Here is a 23,619-nt window from a genome sequence, read left to right on the forward strand (position 1 = left end):
TCATGGAGGGTGACATGGCTAGCACCTAGCTGGCTGACTCTCTAGGGGACATGCCGTTACTCTGTGTGGAGTCCAAGCCACATGAGGCCACAGCAGATGTTTGCAGGGACCACCCCGCAGGGGACACTGCTGACCACTGAGCCAATGGCCCAGGCTGAGCCTGGAAGCCCGGAGGGGACTCAAGCCAGTCAGTGCCACCTTAAGAGAGATGTGGGGGAGAGGCGCCAGGCCACGCAGGCAGATCACGGTAACAGGGCACCATGTCAGGATGGTGGACACATGTTCACACAGTCATCGCTTCCAGTGACCAAGACACCTTCCCCGGGGTGGGGGTAGTTGGACGGGGTGCTCCGGGGCCACGTGTTCCCAGGCCCCGATCGAAGCTCCGGTCATTCCCCCATCGGACGGAGGGAACACAGCGCCACCGTCTGCCTGGGCTTCGTCCTCGCCCTCAGCTGCCCAGTGCCGGCCGGTGGGACCCACAGGAGGGTGGGGAGGGGGTTTTCAGGGCGGGCGTTACCTAGAGTCTGCGAGTCGAGATCATCATCTATAAACTCCTCACCCTGGATGGCGCTCTGGACGGCCTGGCTATGGCTCACGGGGCTCGTCATTTCCTGCTCCTTCTCATTGTGCATCTGGGCATACACGGTCCTCCCGGGGCGTTTCCTGCGGGGTGGAGGCCGGGCTCAGGGGAGGCTGCCCGGGGCCACTCGGCCCCGGACCACTCCTGTGCACAGGGCAGACAGCGCACCTGGATCTGCTCTCCTGCCCCATCTCTGCTCCAGACCACCTCGTCCAGGAAGCCCTCCCTCCTGCAAGCTCCTGTAGCCTCGGGGTTTCCCTCAGCCCCAGGGCACAAGTGTGCATCATGTGGCTCCCGAAGGAACTGGACTGAGGTAATATTGCAGGGAGGGGGTGTTTCACTGTCCTTTAGTCCCCGTCATGCAGCATCTGTGGGAGAGCAGTGTCCCGGGCTCTGAACGGGTGGGAGAGACAGGGATTCCCGGGGCAGACGGGATGCCCACCCGGGTCTGAGAGGGACTTGCTGATTCCTGCCCAGGTCCTGGGGCTGTGCGGTCTCAAATTCCTGTCCCTCCAGAACCAGAGGGAGAAGAGACCATGGGCACAGCCTCCTCTGCCTGTGCTGGGACTGGGCTTGGGGTCGCGGGGTCAGGTTCCCCCGCTTCTGATGCCTAGGTAGTCTGAAACCCGGAAAGAGCCCACAGTTGCCGAGAAGGAGCAGGCTTCATCTGACGCCGTTTGCCAGGCCCTGCCCGCCCTGCAGAGTGCAGGGCGCAGACAGCTGAGGGTGACCAAAGGGGACACAGGTCACCTCCGGCTGGAACATGCACGGGATGACTCGTCACCTCCAGAACTCACTTCCCTCTGCTGCGACTCCTGTACTCTGGAAACCCCTGCCCCTGAGGGATGATGAGAGCCTTGGGTGGCCTTGAGCCTCGGAGCCCCTGGGGCTGTTTGTGACCTTGGCTGAGCCCCGCCCACAGGGATGCTACAAGGCCAGTGACCTCCCAGCACTCTGGGGGTGCACACTCACCCCCATCTGTGCTGTGCTGTTTCTATGGCGACACCCTCCCCTCCCGAGGGAGCACAAACAGTTCACTAAGAACACTCACCGTGCCAGGCAGCAGACCAGCACGGACACCCTCACCCCTGTCCGGGGCACCTTCGGGGCCCACTCAGCGTCCTCCCTGTCCTCCTCCCCCTCCCCTCTCTGCTCCTCCCTCCTCTCCTCTCCTCCTCCTCCCTTTCCTTCTGTTCTTTTCCTCCTTCCCTTTTCCCACCCCCTTCTTCTTAGTCCCCTTTTACAGATGGGGAAGCTGGGGACCAGGGCAGGGACAGCCGCGGAGCTGGTCAGCGGCAGGCCAGGAGCTGGGCCCTGGGCACGGTGCTGGCCCGTCCCCGCGGTCTAGAGGGGCCTTGCACGCAGACTAAAGGAAGGGTACTCTGGGACAGAGACCCGGACAGGGCAGATATGGCTGAGAGCCTCTCCTTTCTTGTTCGTCTCTGCAAATATCCAGAACGCCAGGCTCCCCCACACACTTGCATGATACGGGAGGGGCTGGCCGGATGCTTGCCCTTAACACCGCAGGGAGACCCGGTGCACCAACTCCACAGGGCAAGAAACCGAGGCTCTAAAACAAGTCCCACTTAGCAAGGCCACACTCCAGCGGCCTCTGAGGGAACCTGCTGGAACAGCATGAAGTAGTAAGAAGGGAGTGGGGTGGGGAGCAGGGACGCCCCTTCTCGAAGGGTCAAGTGCATCTCTCATCCTTCTGAAGACCTGGCCATTCAAGGGGTCCCGGAAGGGGTCTGCCCAGCCTGGGGTGAGCAGCAGAGTGGACACCCGTGGCTAAAGTCCTGGGCTCTGTCCCTACCAGCTGGAACCTGATGCTGTTTTGGGGTTGGGACGAGGGCCCCAGCTTCATTCAGCACTAGGGATCCAGCACCAGATACCACTTCCTAGCCGTGACAAATCCCACTTTCCGAGGGGCCTTCCTCTAAGGCGGGGTGGACCTGGGGGAGATAAGGCCGGGATGCTGGCAGAGAGGAAGGTGGGGTTGGAAGATGCTTGTGGGGTCCAAAGCAGCTGTCTCCCGCCCGCTTCTGGGGCTGGGACCATTCTGTCTCCAGTCCCCGCCCCTTGCCGCCACTGCCCAAGGCCTGACCTCACGCCCGGCCTGCCAGGAGGCCTTGCCTTTTGAACTTGTAGAGAATGAACACGCCCACCGCGAAGAGTCCGATGACCAAGAGGACCGCCACTGCCCAGTAGCCACCAGCACCTCCCAGCCTCTGAGAACCTGTAAGGGAAGCAGCTGGTGGTCGGGGTGGGGGGCATCCCTCCCCAGCCCCGGGCTCCTAGGACAGGGGGTGGTCTGGCAGGTTCTCCAGGTGTGGCTGAGCTATGCAGGCTGGTGTCAGGGGAACCTCAGCCCCAGGGCACCCTGGACTCCCACCGTGTACCCATGGGCCCCGGGCCTTCCTTCTAGAAGGTAGACAGAACATCCCTGTGCACAAGTTGGCTCATGTGTGGCGAGCCGATCACGTTTCCCAACAGTCACCAGGTCTCCAGAGCGGAGGGAAAGTCCTCAACATCTGCAAACATTTTTTCCCCAAACAGGAAAGGTTGCACATGTGACTGGAGAGGACAGTCCCATGGTGGGGGCAGGAGACCAAGGTCAAAACCTAAATGTCTGCGTGAGGGAAGCCAGAGCTCTGTGCCGCCTCTGCGCAGAGAGGAAGTCCCTTGGGTCTGACCCGGTGGTCACTGGAGGCAACCACCCAGCCCGAGGGGCCCTCTGTCCCCAGTCCCCGCAGGAAGAGTGTCACCTGTGAAGCCAGCTGCACATCTACCCTACCCTGCAGGGGAGAGCCCCTTACCTGTGTCCGTGTCCCTCATGGCCACCAGGACCCGGACCCCGCCCCGCAGAAGGAAGCTGATCTTCTGTGCCTTCAGCACCTGCTGGATGGCGGTGAGTCTCTGAAAGCAGGAGTGGGGTAGTGAGGAGGGTCCCCTGGAACTCACTGGAGGGAGCGGAGAGCTGGGCGAACATCTGCTCTGACTCTCCAGAGCCAAGGGGTCGGGGGCCACTTGGCCTCCTTGGGTCTCAAGGAGGGTCTCTCCTCCTTGGAGTGACCTCTCCTCATCTGTAACATGGGAATGCTCACCCACCAGCCAGCTTTCACCAAAAGCTGACAGTGGGTTAGAAAGGCAACCCAGCAGGGGACTAAAGCCTCTTATTTTGGTCGGGACCATAGAGTGTGGCAAAGCTGGGGAAACAAGTGGTGCTCCAGAAGGGCCCCCAGGCCTGGCAGTGGTCCGGAAGGCTTCTCAGAGGAGGAGGACCAAGAAGAGAGCAAGATGGGGACAGGCCAGGTGACCCAGGCAAGGGAGTGACCCCACCAGTGAAGAAGAGCTAGTCCAGGGGGTGGCGGGGCTGGACCACGGGGTGGGAGAGGCAGCTGGCTTGCCGTCTCACGAGAGGGAGCTTTCCTGGGGCTCAGAAGGGAACCAACCGGCCCTTGTAGGTGCCCAGGGCTCATTCCTCCACACAGGCAGATGTTGAGGCCTTGGGGAAGGGGGCCTCCCAAGAGCTGATGGTCCCCGAGCACCCCCTCCCGGGTGCCTTGGGCAGGACATTCCCAGGGGCCAGACTCAGCCTCCATGCACAGCATTTTAGCACCTGGCATTCCCTGGAAAAGAGGGCCCAGACAAGCCAAAATAGCCCAGATTTGAAGGATCTAGGAAGACACACAGCTCTGTGCTGCGGAGAACGCCAGCACCTCTTTGTTTCGGGGGTTCACGTGAGGCTTCAAAGGAACACCTCGTGGGAGACCCCCAGCCCCATGCCCAGTACCTGGCACCCAGCAAGGGCCAGGGGCCTGACATGTCATCCGTGGCAGGGATGAGTCCCTGTGACTTTTCACCGACCCAGGGCTGGCGGCTTACTCTCAGCACTCAGGACAACAAGGGTGGGGGCGCCCGTCTGTCCCCTCCTCCATCTCCTTCCAAATCTCTCCTGAGCGCCCACACCTGACTACTGCAGAATTAGTTCATCTGCCCACCAACTTGGCAGGCAAGAGCGAGGGGAGTCCCCGAGCCCCGCTGTGCCTTCCCCAAGCAGTGCCGAGCCTCTGCAGTCAGCAACCCATCTGAGAAATGGGTACAGTCACTCTCCATCGTCTGCCGTCCTACCCCCAGAGACACTGCATCAGCAGGGACGCCCAGGTCCCAGTGCAGATGCCCTTCAGGAAATGCCCAGGCAGTCATGTGTCAACCAGGAGGCAGCCTGGGTGTGGCAGGGTGGCAACCAGAGCGACCTTGGAGCTATGTCCCCTCCAACCTTCCCGATGCACCTCCCACCAAGCTGTAGAAGGAGACACGCCAGGGTGCCTGAGTGGCTCAGTGGGTTAAGCCACTGCCTTTGGCTCAGGTCATAATCTCAGGGTCCTGGGATCGAGTCCCGCATCGGGCTCTCTGCTCAGCAGGGAGCCTGCTTCCCTCTCTCTCTCTGCCTGCCTCTCCGTCTACTTGTGATCTCTCTCTATCAAATAAATAAATAAAATCTTAAAAAAAAAAAAAAAAAAAAAAAAAGAAGGAGACACGCCTGCCCAGCCCCCGAGGTGTCGCAGGCCTTGCTCTGTCTTCAGAAGGCCTCCTGGAGCATCTGTCTCAGACTAGTCCGGGAGTAGCTGAGCTTCTGACTTTTTGTTTTGTTTTGTTTTTGTTTTTGTTTTTGAGATAACACGTACTTCCTTCAAGCGCACAATTCTACCGTTTTTGGTCTATTTGCATCTGTGCAACTATCACCTCTGATTCCAGAACATCTTCATCTTTCCTTCCAGAAACCCAGTGCCTGCCAGCAGCCCCGCCCCCTGGCCCCCAGCAACCACCTCCACCTTCTGCCCCCAGGCCTTGGCCCAATAAGGACATTTCCTATCCATGCCCTGGCGCAGCAGGTGGCCTCTGTGACCAGCTTCCCTCCCTCAGTACCCCTTCTGTGGGGTTTGTCCAGATGGTACAGGGGTCAGAGCTCCCTCTTCTTCACGGCCGAGTAAGAGCCTGTGGTATGTAGGGACGCATCTCACCCCACAAGGCCTGTGGAGGCACATGTGGCCACCCCGGCTGCGACCCTCCCTGTGTGCATGCATGTGGACGGACAGCCGCGCGCTCTCATGTCCGTGCAGCCTGCTAACTCTGCCTATGGTTTCGGGGAGCAGCTGACGGCAGGCTCAGCCGCACGGGAGGGGTCCTGGTTCTGTATGCGACCTAGAGTGCCGTCAGTTTCGGGAAGAGTGACAGCCATCCCAGGGGATGTAAAGAAGCTCCAGCTTCTCTTGGGGTCTCCACCCCATGCCTGGCCTGGCCCTCCAGGTGAGGGCTATTACTCAGAGCTGAGACATGCAGTGAAGATGTGTGCAGACTTGATGGAGGCTGAGTTCTGCTCTGTCCTGAGACCCGCGCCATGGGAGTCCACGGTTCTCCCTGTCCGCCTGGGCCATGGTGACCAGCGCCAGCCAGCAGAATGGGAAAGGAGATGGCGCAAGTCCCCCTGTGGGACAGTCCGGCCCCGGGTGCCCTTGTGCCTCCCCAGTCCCCAAAAGTGACCTTGAGGTCCATCTGGGTCCCATGGAGGAGGGCCAGCCGCCTGTGTCGGGCAGTGACTTGCGAGAAATGGGCCTCTCCGTGATGATGAGCCGCTGAGACTTCTCCCCCAAACCCCCAGCACTAGGCCTCAAACTCTGGGCAGTGCAGAGAGAACCTGGGGCCCATGGCCGCAGGGATACCTTGTCACTGGTGGGGCTCCTCTTCCTCGTGGGCCTGGGAGGGGGCAGGAGCACGTGCAGGTCAGCCAAGGTAGGCAGTCCTGGCTTTACCACCGTCACCAGGAGCTCCTCAGGGACGCTGGTCTCCTGTGGGGACACAGACGCACCCCTCTGAGCCACCTGCCTTCTCTGTTCCCTGCCGTACTCCCGGGGCCCCAGGAATACCCTCTCACTCATCTTGGCCTGGCCAAGTCCCAGCTATCTGTCCTGTGAGCTATTCCTGACCCCTGAACATACGGGGACAGCCCCTGGACCCTGAAGCACCACGTTTCCCCTCCTGCAGCTCTCCTAGTCCCTCTGCCCTGCCCCCACCAACACCAGCCTCCTCTGGGCCAGGTCTGCCCCCTCTAGTCCATTCCTCACACCGTGGCCGGGGTAAAGGTGAGCAGGCCCCTCTCTGGCTAATGTCGTCCCAGACATCAGGGCTCCTGACCATACAAAACCTTCAACCCACGGAGTTCAGCTTCCAGAGGTCCCTCTGCCTCCTGAGAATCCCACTCTGTGCACTTTCCTCTAGCGAACTCCTATTCACTCTTCAACGCCCAGGATGGTATCACCAGCATTATTAAGAGACTGAGGGGAGTCACGGCCAGAGAGAGCCTCGGCCTCTGGCAGCAGAGATGACTCAGGGTGGGCAGAGCTCACAGAGATACCTTGGTCCCGTAGCGAAAGAAAGACCAGCCCCCTCACTCTGCCCTGCCCTCCCACCCCCCACTTCTCCTGGGTACCCGCGGGGGCAGGGGGCACCTTGGACAGCAGCCGTGTCACCACCAGGCCGATGTCCTCTCTCCACTCAGGGGTGTTGGGATTGTGGGCGTCCAGCTCCTTGGAAAAGTGTAGAGCCACCACTTGGAACTGGTCTGAAGAGATGCAGAGATGGGGAGCCAGTTATCCCTGGGCAGCAGGGCTCTGTTTCCCGGCAACCGCCAGCCCCAGATGGCCTAGGACCACCCAGGGTCAGACATGGCAGCTCGCTTTTGGAATATGAGAGTCCTCCCTGTGCTGGCAGCTGCCCAGGCAGGGCCCACCTCACTGACCGGCACCAGGGAGTGATCACAGCAGCACCAATGACTGCTGAACGGTGCCCCCCTGGGGAGGGAGGGAGGGCTGGGCGCCTGCACCATGAGATCTGCCCTTCTGTTCTCAGGGGTGCACATACCCCATGAGACTGGGCTTCCATCTCCCAGGGATCCACGGACTTCACTGGGCTGATCTCCCCACCAGAATAAGAGTCCTGCGAGGGCAGAGGCCCTACCTTCCCTTTCCCGCACATGTGCCGGGGTTCCTGGCTCAGAGGCCCACTCCAGAGCCACCTGCCAGTGGTGGTACTTGGGGCTCACTATACACTCCAGAGCCACCTGCCAGTGGTGGTACTTGGGGCTCACTATACACTCCAGAGCCACCTGCCAGTGGTGGTACTTGGGGCTCACTATACACTCCACGTTCCTCCTGAAACCCGGGTTTCCCACTTGGGAAACGGGAGAGGCTTTGCTGGGATTAAGGGCCTGAGGGACAAGTGCTTCCTGAGCAGAACTCAGCATCTCACAGAAGGGGGGGTGCTATTCCCGAGCTCTGGGCTTAGGACCCTCTGTGCACGTGTTTGTGAATGAAGGAACAGCCACGAGCAGGCCTGCTAAATATTTAACTGATGGCTGTTGTCCATGGGCAAGGCTGTTCTCAAAGCCACATGAGGTTTCATTGGTGGGCTGAGGAGGGCCACAGCTCACTGGGTGAGGGGTGGGGTCTCTTCCATGCTTAGGATGAATTTCCTATGGTAAATGTCTCCCTTGAGGGTCTAGGGACCCCCAGTGAGCACAGAAAATGGGGTGCAGATTCAGAACTGAGTCTCCACAAAGGCTGAGTTAGGGGGCTCAGGTGACAGGTGCCAGAAGAGGTCAGGCTCCTGGGAGGCATCACTGGGTCCCCTTGACATGTCACTCAGCCGTCCCCTGGTCTGTGCTGTGTGAGGCCCATGAGTGCCACGGACTCAGAGATGTGTCTGTGTTCATTTTACAGATGGGGGAAACTGAGGCCCGGGGAGCATCTGAGCAGTGTTCACTGGCTCCTCCCTGAGCCTGCAGCTGCCCCGCATACCCAGGGCGTCTGTGCCTTACGTCATCTGAGCTTGGGGCCCCCACAAGGGACAAGATGCACGGCACGCCCAAGGAGGGGGGGCTCACCCAGCACGCGGACCACCGTGGAATCCTGCAGCACCGAGCTTCCACAGGCCGCCTGCACCGTCACGCGTACGTCCCCTGGGTCTGCAAACCGTGTGGTCACAGAGTTCTCCAAGGAGAGCAAGGGCTGCAGGGGACGTGAGTGGGGGTCAGGCCCGGGGATCAGGGGGCAGCCCCACACAGGACAGCCGGCCGCCCCACTGCCTAGGGCCTCACCGAGAATGCTCAGACTCCCCTGCTCTGGTCAGAACATGTGGGCAGCATTGTGGGGCACGGGGAGGGCCCCCACCCCCCACCCCCAGCCACCAGCTCTAAGCCAATGCAGCCTGGACCAAGTGTCCCTGTGTACCCTTCCTTCCAGATCTGCCCGAATTGCTGGGCTCGAAGCAGCTGAGCTGTGATTTGAATCCAGAGCCTAGCACCTTCCCCAACCCTCCACATTCCAGAGAAACACGACCTGGGCCCTACCACTCCCCCCCAACCAGGCCTCTGCATCTGGGCCTTTAGCCACTGTTGGGTCGTTCTGCATGGAACGCAGGGCAGCAGCCCTCTGAATGAGGGAAGGACAGCCCTCTATGGGTCTTGAGGACCTCAGGCTAAGGATGGGCAGCCCTGCCCACAGAGACCTTCTAGGCCTCCAACCGGCCATTGTCTGTGGCTCCCCACTGCTTCCAGACACAATTTAGGGCTCTGGGTGAGGCTTCTGACATCTGGTCCAGCCCCAAGGGTCCCCTCCTCCATGAAGCCCTCCCTGACCACACCCAACACCCAGACTAGAAACAGCTGATCTTCTCTGGCGCTCACAGCACCCCCCAATCCCCTTCCTGTGATGCTCATCACAGCTCAGGACACCTGCTTTGTTCACATCTCTTTCCCCCAAAAAAGGCAGGGGCCAGCCTGCCTTCTTCCGCAGCTGCCAGATGCAGACATGGCCAGACCCGCTCAGTGGCTCCGGGAGAAAGGCCAGGCTGTGCTCGTGTCAGCTCCGCAGTCATACCCTGTGTCCTTCTGCCCCGGCCCCCCGCTCTCAACAGGGGCCACCCTGGGGGTCCGCGTACCTGCAGGCTATGGCCGATCCACCAGTAGAACACAGTGAGCTTGGGGTTCAGGGGCAGCAGCACAGCTGTGAGGTTCACCTCCTGGTCAACGCCGACCACAGGAACCACGTCAAGGTGGAGGGCCTGTAGGGGGGCTGCAGGTCGCGGGAAAGCCCGGGGTTAGGGGACACTGAGGCCCTGGCTATTTCAGAGGGGGCTTCTTGGTCACCTTCATCACTTCCTCCCTCCTCACCCCCACCCTACCACCGCACACACCGCCAAGGGCATGGACTTGAGCCCGCCTGCCTGCTCCCCGTCCACGGGCTCACCAGCCCGGGGTCCTGTTGCTGCCCCAGGGGACTCCCTGCGTGCCCCTGGGGCCCAGGTTCTCTCTCTACCCCGGGAAGGGGGTACTCTGGGCCTCAAAAAGGCTGCTGACTTACAGTTGACCTGGACAAAGAGCACGGCCTCATCATGCCCAGCCACATTCTCTGCCCTGACAGACACGCGGTAGACGCCAGGGCTCTCGTAGCGGTGCCGGATGGGGTCCTCAGTCAGTGTCAGGTTCATGTACACGGCCTTGAAGCCATCCCCCAGGTCCACCTGGTACTTGGTGGTCAGGATGTCACCCTGCAGGAAATCCCATGAGACCACCCAGGAAGGATGGCACAGCCAAGAGGTCAGCAGGAGCTTGCATACTCTCCATCCCGTCCCTCCTCCCCTCAAAGGGCGCGGGCCCCCGGGGGCCCCAGAAGCTACACCCGCAACCTGGCATGGGCTGAGGTGCAGGACATTCAGGGAAGGAAAGGAAACAGTATCTTTCTCCACTTGGTGTCAAGAACGAGTTCTCACACTTTCCCTCTGCCCCTCTCCCCTGCCCCATCACCCCTTCCTGCCATCCTACCCCTGCAGGAACACCCCCAAAATCATCTTCTGCTGACCCAGAGTGACACAGGATTCACGCTGACTGCTTATGATCCCCTCATTCTACGCCTGGGGAGCCTTGAAATCTTTCCCATAAATTACATTCACTCAACTTGTTCCACAAATACGGTGGCTGGTTGGACAGGGTCTGTGCTCCCAAATCCACATCCCCCGGGGAGCTCAGAATGGGACCTTATTCGGAAATAGGGTCTTTGTAGAAGCAATTAGTTAAGATGAGGTCACGCCGAAGTAAGACGGGCCCCCAGCCAGTGGCCACGTCTTTACAAGAAGAGATGGGGGCTTGGGACACAGATGAGATGGCCACATGATGACGGGGCAGAGACCGTGTGGAGACAGAGCCACAGCCAGGGACACCAGCGCCCCAGAAACCGATGAGACAAAGAAGAATCCCTCCCCAGAGCCTCCAGTGGGAGCCCAGCTCTGCCTATGCCTTGATTTCGGGCATCCAGCCTTTGAAACTGGGAGAGAAGCCCATGGGGTTTTGTGCCTGCAGCACACGTCACTTGGGACAACAGCTTACGTGCTATCCGATTGTTCCCATGTGCTGGGCAAGAACCACGGAGCAGATCGGCTCACCATCCAGGGCTCCTGTGGACACGCAGGCTCACGGGGACCAGGCGAGTGGGGTCTCAAGCCTGCCTTGCTCTGGGGGGGCAGGCAGGGGCTTGGTGCCCACCACCTGCAAGCCAGACGTACCTGGGAAGCCCCGTGGCTCCCAGGTGCACAGGGCGTCACTGTGTGCCTCGGGACCCCACATTCCTGCCTGCAGGCCACTGATGGGTGCCCGCTGAACGATTTAAACATTTTACTTCGTTAAAATAACTTGTCATTTTTGCCCACGATCAGAACGGAGTCCAGCAGCCCCGGCCATAGACAAGGAGACCCATCCCCATAACCCCATCCCACACACTGCTGCATCTTGTGCACGTCAAGGAGATGTGGACATCTTGTCCTGAGACAACTGCCAGTTTCCATGTAGTTTGTAGGAACCAAGACAGCCCGTGTGCCCCGTACCGCATGCCCGGAGCAAACGCCCATCAAAACCAGAATGTCGGGGTGCAGAGCCACTGAGCCACCGCCAGCCCCCGCTGTCATGCCCCCGACTCCCCTGTCCTCCATTTCTGTAATGCTGTCATCTCGAGAACATCCCATAAACGGAATCCGACAGCATGGACTCGCTGGGATTGCCTCTTTCTCCTTCAGTTTAATTCTCCGGAGCCCCACCCGGGTCATGACGTGTCTGTAATCTGCTCCTTCTCACCGCAGAGTCGTGTCCCACGCAGCGGCCGCTGCACTGTTCAGGCAGATGCCCCTCAGAGGACGTCAGGGTGTTCCCATGTTCTGGCTCTCTGGCCAGAAAGCTGCCAGCAACATTCACATGCAGTGTCCTGCGTGGACACAGGCCTTCATTTCTCTGAGACACACGCCCAGGAGCACACGTGCTGAGTCATAGTGTGGTCGCGTGTTCAGTTTTCTAAGAAACTGCCCCCGGGTTTTCCAGTGTGGTGGTCCCCTCCTCTGCTCCCGGCCGCCGGGTACGAGGAGCCAGGCTTCTCCGCACCCTCGCCAGTGCTTGGTGGTGTCGCTGTGTCTTACTTGGGCCACTCTCCTAGACCTGCAGGGACCTGTCATTGGGGTTAGAGTCACACTCCCCTAACGGCCAGTGAAGCTGAACAACATTTGTGGGCTCCCCGGTCACCTGCTCCTCATCTGCAATGAACTGTCCCTCCATGTCCTTGACCCATGTCCTAACCGGAGCGTTGTTTTCTTCCCACTTCTCTGTGTTCTAGTTCCCAGCGTTGGCTGGATGCGTGCCGGGCACGTATTTCCTCCATAGCTACCTTTTCACCTTCTCTACGGGGCTCTCCTCAGCACACGGGTGTCTCACTCAAAGTCTGATTCACTAAATTTCCTTTACGGATGATGCTTTTGGCATCCACTCTACGAACCCTTGGCCGGGCCCTGGATCTGCATATTTTCTATCTTTTTCCCAAAGGACGGCTAGTTTTTCACATTCTGTTGACCTCCGTGGTCCATCCTGAGACGATCTGGTATCAGGCGTCAGGTTCCAGCTGAGGCTCGTTTTTGCTGGCGGTCTGTTTACTGAGGACCGTCCTCCCTCCCCTGGGACACTTCCACTCCTGCTTCTATTTCTGGGATCTCCATCAGCTCCTACTTCTAAGTCTCCGATGCTTATAGAACTTGGCCACGGCCCCAGGCCCAGCTAGTTCCGCAGGCAGCTTGGCCCGCGCAGGAGGGCAGGTGGGCGGGACTTGTGTGTCAGCGTGAAGAAGTGTCTGTGTGACTGGTTATGACTGTGTGAACACGTGGGGAAGGCGTGTTCAAGTTCCTGTGGTCGGTGTGTGAGAACTGAGTGTGTGTGAGCAGGTATGAGTACACGTCCACCCCCACCAAGCTCCCACACTCCCTCACCGCCTCCAGGAGGAAGTCAGCGGTCCCTCCACATAGGGGAGTGCACCGGAAGACCTCTCTTGCAAGGACACATTTTGGTCACACCAGCAACCCCATGCAGCAAGGCTGGGGACCACGGGGCGGCGGGACTGATCGGCCTGGCCTGGCCTGGCTCTGGCTGGGGAATCAGCCAACATGACCACATTGCCCAGATGGAAGGCTCTAGGGGGCAGCAAACAGCCATTTTTCCTGGAAGTCTGTGCTACAACTTGGGCAGTTGGTGGGTCCACTCTGAGGGTCCAGGGGTCCCACCCGGGGAGGGGGTGTTGTCCTCCCGCCACATCAAGATGCTGCTGTGACAGATGCCCGACCCCTACCCTGGGGCCACCCCCAAGGCCCAGAGCATGAATCTCAGGACCAGACTCATCAGCACAGGGCCTGGAAGCAGGTGGGATCTGGGACCTGCCCCGGGCCTGGCCCAAGTCTGGGGACCACAGACCAGGTGCTGTCCACGTGGAGCTCTGTCACCTGATACTGCATGGCCTCGAGGGAGTCACTGTACCTCTCTGAGCGGAGGTTTCCCCAGCACGGCACATGAGCTCTCACACATACAGCTCTGTGCCCTCTGACCTCAGTTTCCCCATCTGCACACACTGGACACCAGAGACTTCTGTCATCACCTAGGCACCGTATTTGGAAGGACATGTGCTAAACCACACACACACACACACACACACACACACACACACACACACACGGAGTTATAAAACTGAACTCGCTTCATTCAGTGTATTTGTTAACCAAAGATCCAAGTGCCCAGCGGAGCCGTGCGTGGGGACAGCGTTCAGGGGGCAGATCTCCCTGGGGGTGGGAGTGGCGTCTCCTCTGTGAGATTCTGTCGCTTTGAATTTCCTGCCTCTTGGCAAGTTTTTCTCATTTCTGTTTTTGGATGCTCTATAGGGAGTTTGCTGCCTTTATAATCAGAAAAATAAGCATGCTGTATATTAATTTTAAGAGGCTAGAAGAAAACCTCACAGTTGTTACCTTGGCGGGGGGGGACAGGGTTTTGGGGGATATTTATATTCTTGACATTTTGGGTGTTTTTCCAATGTTCTACCATGAGTATAAATTCTTTTTTAAGGCAGAAGAATATGTAACACTTATACTAGAGAGGAAAAGAGAGAACATAGGGAGGGAATTTACATATTCATATAGATGACACAGAATTAAATCCATACAATCTCATCTACCTACAGGATTTATCTTTGGTTCTGGGATTATAACTAATAGTTTTGTTTTGCTTTTTAAATTTTCTGCTTTTCTTAAGATTCCAGATTAATTAAATCAATATAATTAGAGGTTTAACAAATTGCCACCCACAGGAATGAGTACATCTCGGAAGCCTCAGAGTCCAGTAAACAGTCTGCTCTGTGCACAGAAGGGTCCCCGCTGTATGTGCCCGTGGCCCAGTGACTCCCCGCCCCCCCATATTTCACAGTCCTCTGTGGTCTGGTTTCCGTCCTCTCCCTACTGCCTGGGGCCTGGGGAGGGGCTTCGGGCCCCCTCTTACCCCCTCAACTCGGAAAAGGCCCGCCCAGAAGATTCTGCTCCAAAGCACCCGTAGGTGGAAGAGACACACCCTTCCCCGCCCCACACCTCCCCTGCTTGTCCGGTGGGAGTGGCCCCAGGGGGACAGCACGCTGCGCTCACCTGCTCCTGCCGCACCACAAACAGGACGTCCTCTCCAGGCCGCACGGCCACTGCCTCGCCGCGGATGCTGACCTGCAGGCCCCGGGGCCTCATGAGGGGACACTGCAGCTGTGCGGGGCTCTGCCGGGGGTCCACACCTCCCTCGCACACGTTGGACACCACCTTCCGATACCTGTGGCCACAGGGAAGGTCAGGGTCTACACCCGTGGTGGGATGGTGGAGGGAGGGCACGGGCCTGCGGCCTGGCGGGGCCTCACTGGTGGCGAGGTGTGGCTCTCACTGGTGGCTTCCTCTGGCCTCCCGGCCTCCTCTTGGCCCCATCGAGGGCCATCACTGCCCTGTGTCGCAGCTGAGAGGCCAGGCGTGGCGGGGGGCAGCCAGCAAGGGCGGGGTTGGCTCTGGCGCTGGCCGATTCCCTGTGTGGCCACAGGACTTGTGACAACCTCGACACCTGTTGTCATTGCAGCTGAGGGTGTGACTGGGCACAGTCCAGATGCTGGGGCCTTGCTGAGAAGTACACCCAAGAGAGGCCGGGGCTCGGCTGTGGCCTTGACGCTGCCGCACCCCCTTGGGGCTCCCTCCCCCACCATCCGGTTAGAGGACACCTGACCCAGTGCCTCCTTCATATAGCGTATTTGCTGGGGGGTGGGTGGAACATATAGCCCCTGCCCTTGCCAGGGGGACCGCCCAGTGGGAGTGGCAGACTGCGCCCTACTACGTCCCTCAAGGTAAAATCACCACCCATGAGCTCTGGGAACTGGTCCCCAAGAGAGCAGCTTTCAGCAGAAGTCGGAAGGGCGAGCAAGAGAGGGAAGGGCATCCAGGCAGCAGGACTGGCATGGGCAAAGGTCCTGGGATGGGCGGCTGGAGCCAGATTAGAGAACAGGACTGGGAGGAGGCTGGACAGGGGTTGGGGGCCAGAGACCATGGGCTCTGATGAACATGTTAGGAGATCCCGGGCGAACCATGCCTACAGTGGCATCACCTGACTTGCTGATTGTGAAGCTCCCTGGGGCTACACCAGGACCCTGGGTCCATAAAACTAGCATCACGACCCAAGAGCCTGGCTCTGCCCCCCTCCCTGAGCCTGGTACCCCCTCCTGCGCCCAGAACTCAACCACTAAGACACACTTTCAGGGGTTTATCACACAAACACATTGGATTAATTCAGAAGAAAATGGAGTCTAGAAGCTACCTCCCCCCGCCCCCGGCGCCTTGATGCCCAGAACGTCACATGGTATGACACGCAATCCTTCATCTGTGATGTGGGCCCCATCTCTGATACTTCTGACAAGAGTCCCTGCTTGCCGAGCCCTAGTGGGTGCACAAGAGAGGCGGCTGTGGCTGCTGACTGGACGGATGGTGGGTGAATGTGGATGGAAGAGAGACGGATGGACGGATTGATGGAAGGGGAATGGATGGATGATGGATGGATGGGTAATGGGTGAATGATGGATGGAAGGAAAAAGGAGGGAGGGAGGGAAGGATGAAGGGAGGGATGATGGGTGAATGATAGAAGGATGGATGGATGGATGGATGGATGGATGATGGGTGAATGACAGAAGAATGGATGGATGGATGGATGGAAGGAAGGAGGGAGGGAGGGAGGGATGAGGGGTGAATGACAAATGGATGGATGGATGATAAGTTAATAATGGATGGAATGTGGGATGGATGGATGGATGGATGGATGGATGGATGATGGGTGAATGACAGAAGAATGGATGGATGGATGGATGAATGGAAGGAAGAAGGGAGGGAGGGAGGGATCATGGGTGAATGATGGATGGATGGATGATGGATGGAATGTTGAATAGATGGATTGATAGATGATGGGCAAATGACAGAAGGATGGATGGAGGGAGGGAGGGATGATGGGTGAATGATGGAAGGATGGATGGATAGATGAATGGATAGATTTTGGGTGAATGATAGAAGGATGGATGGAGGGAGGGAGGGATGAGGGGTGAATGACAAATGGATGGATGGATGATAAGTTAATAATGGATGGAATGTGGGATGGATGGATGGATGGATGGATAGATGATGGGTGAATGACAGAAGAATGGATGGATGGATGGATGGATGGATGGAAGGAAGGAAGAAGGGAGGGAGGGAGGGATCATGGGTGAATGATGGATGGAATGTTGAATAGATGGATTGATAGATGATGGGCAAATGACAGAAGGATGGATGGATGGAGGGAGGGATGATGGGTGAATGATGGATGGAAGGAAGATGGATGGATGAATCGATGGACGGTAGAACTTACATTGCGAAGGCCAAAACCTACAACATCTGATCCTGCTTCCTCAAGTTCTGCCCCTGCCCCTTCCCCAGGGGAGGTAATGGGGATTTTGCAATAAGTCCACTGACATTTTCTTCCCTCCCAAAATTGCCTCAAAGTGAAACAGAGACTTTAAAGTAGAGCGCCTCGGGACCTCCTGAAGCCACAGGCTCACAGCTTCATGTACCCGACGCTTTCGTTCTCTGTTCAGAGCCATCTCAAAGCACCTTCTGTCCCTGATGCTGCCCCATGTGGGTGCAGATAGAGCCCCTGCAGGGCCCGTGCCCAGGGTGACCCGGGGCCCAGCCAATAGGGCAGCCGCGGCTGACCTCTCTTCCTGCAGCTCTGCCCCTGCAGCACCGCGAGGAAGCCGTGCCACACTCACCCGAGGCTGCTGCTGTAGGTCTGGCCCAGAACACAGTCGTCTGGTGGGGACAGGGGATTAAACCAGAAGCTGGCAAAGCACTTGTTGGCCTCAGACTCCGAGGAGGGGGAGCGCTCAAATCCATAGTCGCTGCATGAGAGAAGGGTTCAGGAGACAGGCTTGGGTGGGGATGGGAGCAATCAGGGGCAGGCGGGGGTCCGCACCACAAGGGTCTGCAATACACCCATTTGTGGGGACACACAGCCCTACCCAGTCTGGAAATTAGGGTTACATTACAGGTAAGAAGCGTTGCAGAGGGGGTTCTAGGAACATCCAGGAGAGCACTGAGCCCAGCCTGGGTGTCCTGGAGGGCTGCCTGGAGGAGGTGCACTGAATCTCAAAGGAAGCACAGTGGACAGCCAGGGGAAGACAAGGGAGGAGCACTGCACAAGGAGCCCCATCAATGCCGGTGAGGGAGGTACAGGTGGAGGTGTTGGGCACATGAGGGGGAGCAGGAGAGCAAGGGTTGAGGGTGGCCAGGGAGGCAGGCGGCCAGAGTCTTCGTGAACCAGGCTCTGGAACTCGCAGAAGGGCTGGGTGGGCACCGCTTGCGCCCGGGGACCCCTCCCCGGTTTCTAGGGCCCTTCCCGCTGTGAGCAGGTCACTGTGGTGGGTGGGGGCCACAGGCCCTTGAGTTCCCCGTGCTCCTCCCGGGAACACAGCTGGGCTTCCCGCCTGGCTCTAAGGCACAGAGTAAGGTGGCGGGAGGACTGAGTCTCCGACCCGCAGCTACCAGGTGGTGAAGCTGCTCAAGGCGCCGGAGAGCCCAGCCGCTGGCGCGTTCCTCACCAGAGGAAGTCCGACTCCCGGCACCTGCACACCCGGGACTCCAGTGCTGACGTGAAGCTCCGCCCCTTGATGCACCAGGACGTGGACTTTCTCTTCCGGAAACTTCTCTGCTGGCCCATGATGCAGCGGTCGCCCTGCCATGGGAAGGCGGGGTGAGGACCGGCCAAGAAGGGCCATTGCCCTCCGGTGGCTTGGACTGCTGTTCATGCCCGTCCCCAGAAAACAGCTGAGTCTCAACATCCAGGCAGCCATGGGGGACAGGGGTGAGTTTCCTTTCCCAGATGGGGAAACTGAGGGCCAGAGCAGAAGTGGTGTGCCTGAGGTCAAGCGGGGGCAGCCTCTCTTCCATCCTGACCCACAAGCATCCATTTAGCACCCACTGTGTACACTCGTCCCCTGGGCCTGAGGGGTCACTGTGCTGCTGCCGCTCCAGCCCTTACCTATTTCACTTAGTGTGACCAGTCTACCTTTGGTTCTAGAAACATCTATGTGTTTGAGCTTACGGGGTGGGGATGCCCCAGACCGTCCCCCTCGCCCCCGCCGGGGTGTTTGGTAATCTATGACACAGGCCCTGTGCTACCCACCCACCATGTCCCAAGCCCCGGACCCCAAGCACGCAGGACTGCGCAGTGGGGTCACAGCCTGTGGCCCCGTGTCCCTGAACACTCAGAGCAACAGAGGCACCAAGAGAGGGCCAGAAAATCCAGCCAAAGGACTGTGTATCTCAGGGCTGCTGGGGTTCTGGGGGCCTCTTGGAGGTGAGGCTCCCAGTGCCACACAGGACGGGGGGGTGCACGGGCAGAGGAGGCCACCTCCTGCCCCAGCCCGGGCCCCGGCCCACCTTCAGGTCGGTCAGGTCCCAGGAGCCATAGTCCTCCTCACTGCACTGCCTGGAGAATGAGGGCCGGAAGTCCACCTTCACCAGCTCCCAGTCGGAGCGGAAGCTGATGTGGCCAAAGACGCTAGGGAGGGAGGAGGAGGGAAGGGAAATCACCTTAGCCCGGCCCGCGCCACAGTGGGAACCACTTCCCCTCGGGGCCTCAGGGCTTCCCCGCTTGCAGGCCCAGTGACAGCTCTCCTGCACTCTCCCAGAGTCCCAGCCTGCACTGTGCCCAGCAGTCTACAGGCCTGTGTTCCTGGTGGTGGTGCCCCCAGTGTCCCCACAAGGGTCACACACTGTCTGCGGCTTGCGGATGGCACAGGTGGAGGTCACCCCCCACGGTTCCCCTCAGTGGACAAGGAAATGGGCACAGTCATGTCAGGAGCCCAGGCCCCCTAGGGGCTGCCTGGGTCCCCCAGCGGCCACCCGGGCCCTTCTATGGCCTTCCATGGTCCTTGCTTCTGTTCCACCAAATGACAGAGGTCAGCTGGATGCAGGGTGCTTCTCTTGCCTCTGTTGGCATCACCACACCAGGGGTCTGACCCACAGACACCCAGGCCAGCCTCACGGTGTGGGAGGGGTCTGTCCGCGGATACTGAGGTCACCGTGCCAGGGACCTGAGCCATGGACACCTAACTCTGCAAAGCTGGGCCACAGGCTGTTTTTTCCAAGTGCAACCAGCCATTCAAGGAAAGGTAACAGGCCACCATAAGGGGTCACCGTAGCAGGATGGGGAGACCCCCCAGCCTCGTGCTCACCTCCTGTTCATCATGTGGCCCCAGCCTTGGCGAGTGGAGAAAGCAGGGCAATGGCACACCACGGGTGCTCTTAAAAGGCCAGCTGCGTACGGGGTACCCATGGTGTGCTAGGGGTCCCTTCTATGCTGTCTAGTCTAATCCTCACCACAGCCTCATGAGACAAGTCCACCCCTATTTCACAGAAAGGAAGACTAGGGCACAGAGAGGTTGAGTAACTTGCCCTAGGTCATGCAGCTTGCTTGGACCATTTCCTCTCCCTCAGCCTGTAGCAGTCACTTGCTGAGCACCTACCATGTACCCAGATCCCTTCCTTTCTTCAAGGACTGCTATTTCAGGGGCTCCAAAGAAGAGGGGCCTAGCCTGCATTCCTTGGGTCCTTCCCCAGTCCAACCTGCAGCATTTGGGATATATCACCAGAGGTTGAGCATCTGGGTGGCGGAGGTGATACACCTTGTTGTATTCGATCCCCTTTCAAGCAGGTTGACAGGGACGGGATACTTGGGGAAGGGCAATCATGACCTGGAAGGATCCTAACCCCATTCTAGGATGGTAGGTGAGAAGTGTCTTGAGTATTTTCTTGGGGACCTGACAGCTGGCTCTGAAGGTCTGAGGCTAATACCGAAGAGTTCTGCTCTCACAGGGCAGCCCTGTGCCAGGCAGGCCTGGGTCAATGCCCCGTTTCCTGCATCTGTGACCTTGGGCAGGTTCATTCTCTCTGTGTACCCATTTCCTTGGCTTTAGAGTGGAGACCATAGCTCTGGCCTTTCAGGACTACTGGCAGATTGGCAATGGTTTGTGTGGTATGCAGGCACACACCAGGGGCTTCACCCACATGCACACAAAGCAATTCCTCTGCTCCCCAAAACAGGCCTTGAAGTAGATACTACAGTCTTTATTTTGCAGATGAAAGGCCCCAGCTCTGCAAGCTGGCCGGGGGCCTCCTCAGGTCCTTGAGGCCCCTGAGCCTCCCTTTGTCCCAGCCTTGACCCGCCCCTATGGTCAGCCTTGTCTCCTGTCTCCCGAACAAAGCCTGCTAGGCTTTACAGAAACAGAGTGTGGGGATCCTATCTCAATAGAGACACTCTCTAGGGAGCACTCATGGCGCCCCCTGACGCCGAGTGGGTCTGTCTCCCTCCTGAAAACCACGTTACCCTGAGAACAGCGAGTGCACATCGGACGTGTACTGATACCACCCACTGACCGCGTGCGAGGTGCTGGCTCAGCGTCTCATCTTCTCCTTTCCCAAACTGTGAGGAATATACTGCTGTCATTCCCACTTTACAGACAAGGAAACTGAGGCTGGCAAGGGACCTGCCAAGGATGGCACAGCCAAGGCCACTGCCCGGAGGAGCCCTGTCGGCCGCTGGGGCTGGGGTGAGGTGCTGGGGAAGCACAACTGGTGCTGGCGGGGCGAAACCGTCCCAGAGCACTGTCCCCACCAGGAAAGTCTCAGCCTCACTGTGCTCCCGCCCTGATCCCAAAGAGGCTGGTTGGGCTGATCTCCATAGTCAGCTCCAGGTAGGCCTCCCCGAGCCGCAGCTGAAACGCAGAAATATCTGTCACCCGGTTCATTCTGAGTTTTAGGATGAACAAGCCCAAGGCAGCCCGTGAATTGCCTCATGGTTAGTAGGAGAGAAGGGGCCACGTGGGGCAATGTGGGCCAGGGCCCCCCTCCGCCCTGTAAACAGCACCTCCGGCCCCGGGGCGCAGCGCAGGAGGGGCGGGTAGGCAATGGGGAAGCCAGCTTGGGGGGGGCGGGATACGTCCAGAAAGGCAGCGGTGGCGGGCAGCTGGGTCATGAACTTTGGGTAGATCTGGATAAAAAAGTCACCTGAGACAATGTTCTCAACTGTAGGACACAGGACAGCAGGGGAGAGACAGAGACATGGGGAGGGAGAGAGAGACGCAGAGATACAGAGAGGGAGAGAGGAAGGAGCAAGGGCTGTGGGGAGGATGCCGGGTCCCGGCGAGGACGCTCCCACAGCCCAGAGACATGCACGTTTGCGCTCAGGTTCCCGCGCGTTCCCTCTGGTGCCATATGACTGGCCCGTGTCAGCGGGCGTTTGGAAAGCATATGGAGACGCGGCTCTGTGACAGAGGAACCCTCCTCCTTAACAAGTTAGAGCACCTGCCTGTGAATTTGGCCATTGGCATTCTGGGGAGCCAACACTCTGTGGCCAAGAGACGAAAAATAGGGCTGTTTTGGGGACCAATCCCAGTCCTGGTGCTGTGACACGTGGATGCAGGGGCTCGGTGTCCTGAAGCGCCAAGCCCAACGTTCTACAATTGAAAGTGTCCCCATTTCTCAGCTGGGGAAACTGAGGCCTCTGGCCCAGCAGGCTTGCCACCCTCAGCCCTGGCACTTCTGCGAGGCAGACAACAGCCTTCTTGTCACACCCCAGACGGAGAGCACTGCGTGGGACCCCAGGCTGGAGCCCGCCCTCCGCTTCCCACACAGGCTGACACCCTGCTGCGGCCCTAGAAGGAAGCACTCGCCCAACCCAGACTTGAGCCTGTGCGAGAACACAGATACGTGGGGCCACAGAGAACATATCACGTCCCCAGGCGGGGGCATGGTAGGGGCTGGGCGTTCGGGGAAGCACCCCAGCCAGGGTCTCCAGGACAGCATCACGGGGTCGCCTCCAGCTCCGGGAACCAGGCAGAGCTGAGGTGACAGGGGCCCCTTGCCTGCCACTCCCTCGATGCCGAACTGCTGAGATTTAAGCACCTACAGAAGTGAGGTGAACGACACCTCCCTCCGTGGACATTTCTTAGGAGGACAAAAGGACATGACGTAACAGGCAGCGGGTGCTCAACAAGGCGTCCCGAGCCCTTGCCCAGGGGCCACACTGCTCAAAAGGCTGGGAGGGCACCACGCTGCCTCTGCCCTGGTGACAGGTAAGGTCCTCCCTCCACACCTCCTCCACCGACGAGGGGTCACTGTGCTGGATTTCCACCTGCCAGGAATTCAGATGGCTGCCTACCCCAATCATCTCAAGCGCCCAAGCGAGGAGCCCACACTCACTGCTTCCTGGCCTGACCCATGCCATCCGCAGCTCCCAGAAGCCTGGGACGTAGGCACAGAAGTGGGGTGGTCCGCGGTGGTCGGTGGTGGGGGACTGTCCAGGCCCGTGCTCCCAGCCACACCCCCAGGTAGCAGAGGAGCTCAGGGCTCCCTTCCCCCAGTCTCTCTGCTAACAGAGGGACAGCATGGCCCTGCTCAGAGCGGAGGGAGACCCGGGCGGGGCGGTTAGTACTGTCTGTGCTGGGCGGTTTTTTTGCTATTTTGGGTCTAAGGTTGGGGGTTCATCCATGTAGGCCTCTGCAGGGCAGTGGGGGTACGGATTGGAGGCCCCCTGGAAGCTGGAGGGCACACAACATGTGAATTGTTCTCTAACCAGGCAATAAAGCCGGCCTGCCGCAGGGCACATGGCCCCCCCAGTCTGCGCCCGCGGGGACAGGGATCCTGCTGCTGGCTGCTCTCCTGGCCAGGCCTGTCGGTTCCAGGAGACACGGAGCCAGGCAGAGCAGATGGGCCATCCAAATCCTAACGTGGGGGAAGCACTGACTCCTTCCCCACCCACAGCCCATCCTTGAGCCTGTGTCTTATCCACTCCATCTCAGTTCAAGGTCAGCTGCCCCAAGATGCCCAAGACACTGCCAGGCCCCAGCACGGCCCTTCCGCACCCCACCAGCTGGCCCTGGGACACCGGCATCGTTCACACTAGTGAGAAAGGGGGCCACTCTCTACTTAAATTCGACGTCTGCCCACCGACAGCCAGCTCTGGGGGTCCTTGGGATCCTTGGTGGCCAGAACAGCGCGCGGCCCTTGGCGAGCCATGCTGGAAGGATTGG

At 59.2% G+C, this 23,619-nt stretch overlaps 1 protein-coding gene across 5 annotated transcripts in view; it reads right to left on the minus strand.

Annotated features, from left to right (window-relative positions):
* The window catches only part of SORCS2 (sortilin related VPS10 domain containing receptor 2), a 424,965-nt gene that overhangs the window by 4,156 nt on the left and 397,190 nt on the right, over positions 1-23,619 (minus strand). For 4 of the 5 annotated variants that reach the window (XM_032333742.1, XM_032333744.1, XM_032333745.1 and 1 more), the window contains 12 exons: positions 18,968-19,088; positions 18,127-18,260; positions 17,299-17,427; positions 14,627-14,798; positions 10,003-10,189; positions 9,581-9,714; positions 8,526-8,649; positions 7,093-7,205; positions 6,307-6,432; positions 3,400-3,499; positions 2,717-2,819; positions 521-666 (listed from right to left, as the gene is read on the minus strand). In XM_032333742.1, the coding sequence (XP_032189633.1) occupies positions 521-666; positions 2,717-2,819; positions 3,400-3,499; positions 6,307-6,432; positions 7,093-7,205; positions 8,526-8,649; positions 9,581-9,714; positions 10,003-10,189; positions 14,627-14,798; positions 17,299-17,427; positions 18,127-18,260; positions 18,968-19,088 (1,589 nt within the window). The remainder of the gene's footprint in view (positions 1-520; positions 667-2,716; positions 2,820-3,399; positions 3,500-6,306; positions 6,433-7,092; positions 7,206-8,525; positions 8,650-9,580; positions 9,715-10,002; positions 10,190-14,626; positions 14,799-17,298; positions 17,428-18,126; positions 18,261-18,967; positions 19,089-23,619) is intronic. The other variant, XM_032333741.1, reaches the window with a different exon arrangement.

Source organism: Mustela erminea, chromosome 2 (assembly GCF_009829155.1).
Source record: "Mustela erminea isolate mMusErm1 chromosome 2, mMusErm1.Pri, whole genome shotgun sequence".
Classification (NCBI taxonomy): Eukaryota; Metazoa; Chordata; class Mammalia; order Carnivora; family Mustelidae; genus Mustela; species Mustela erminea.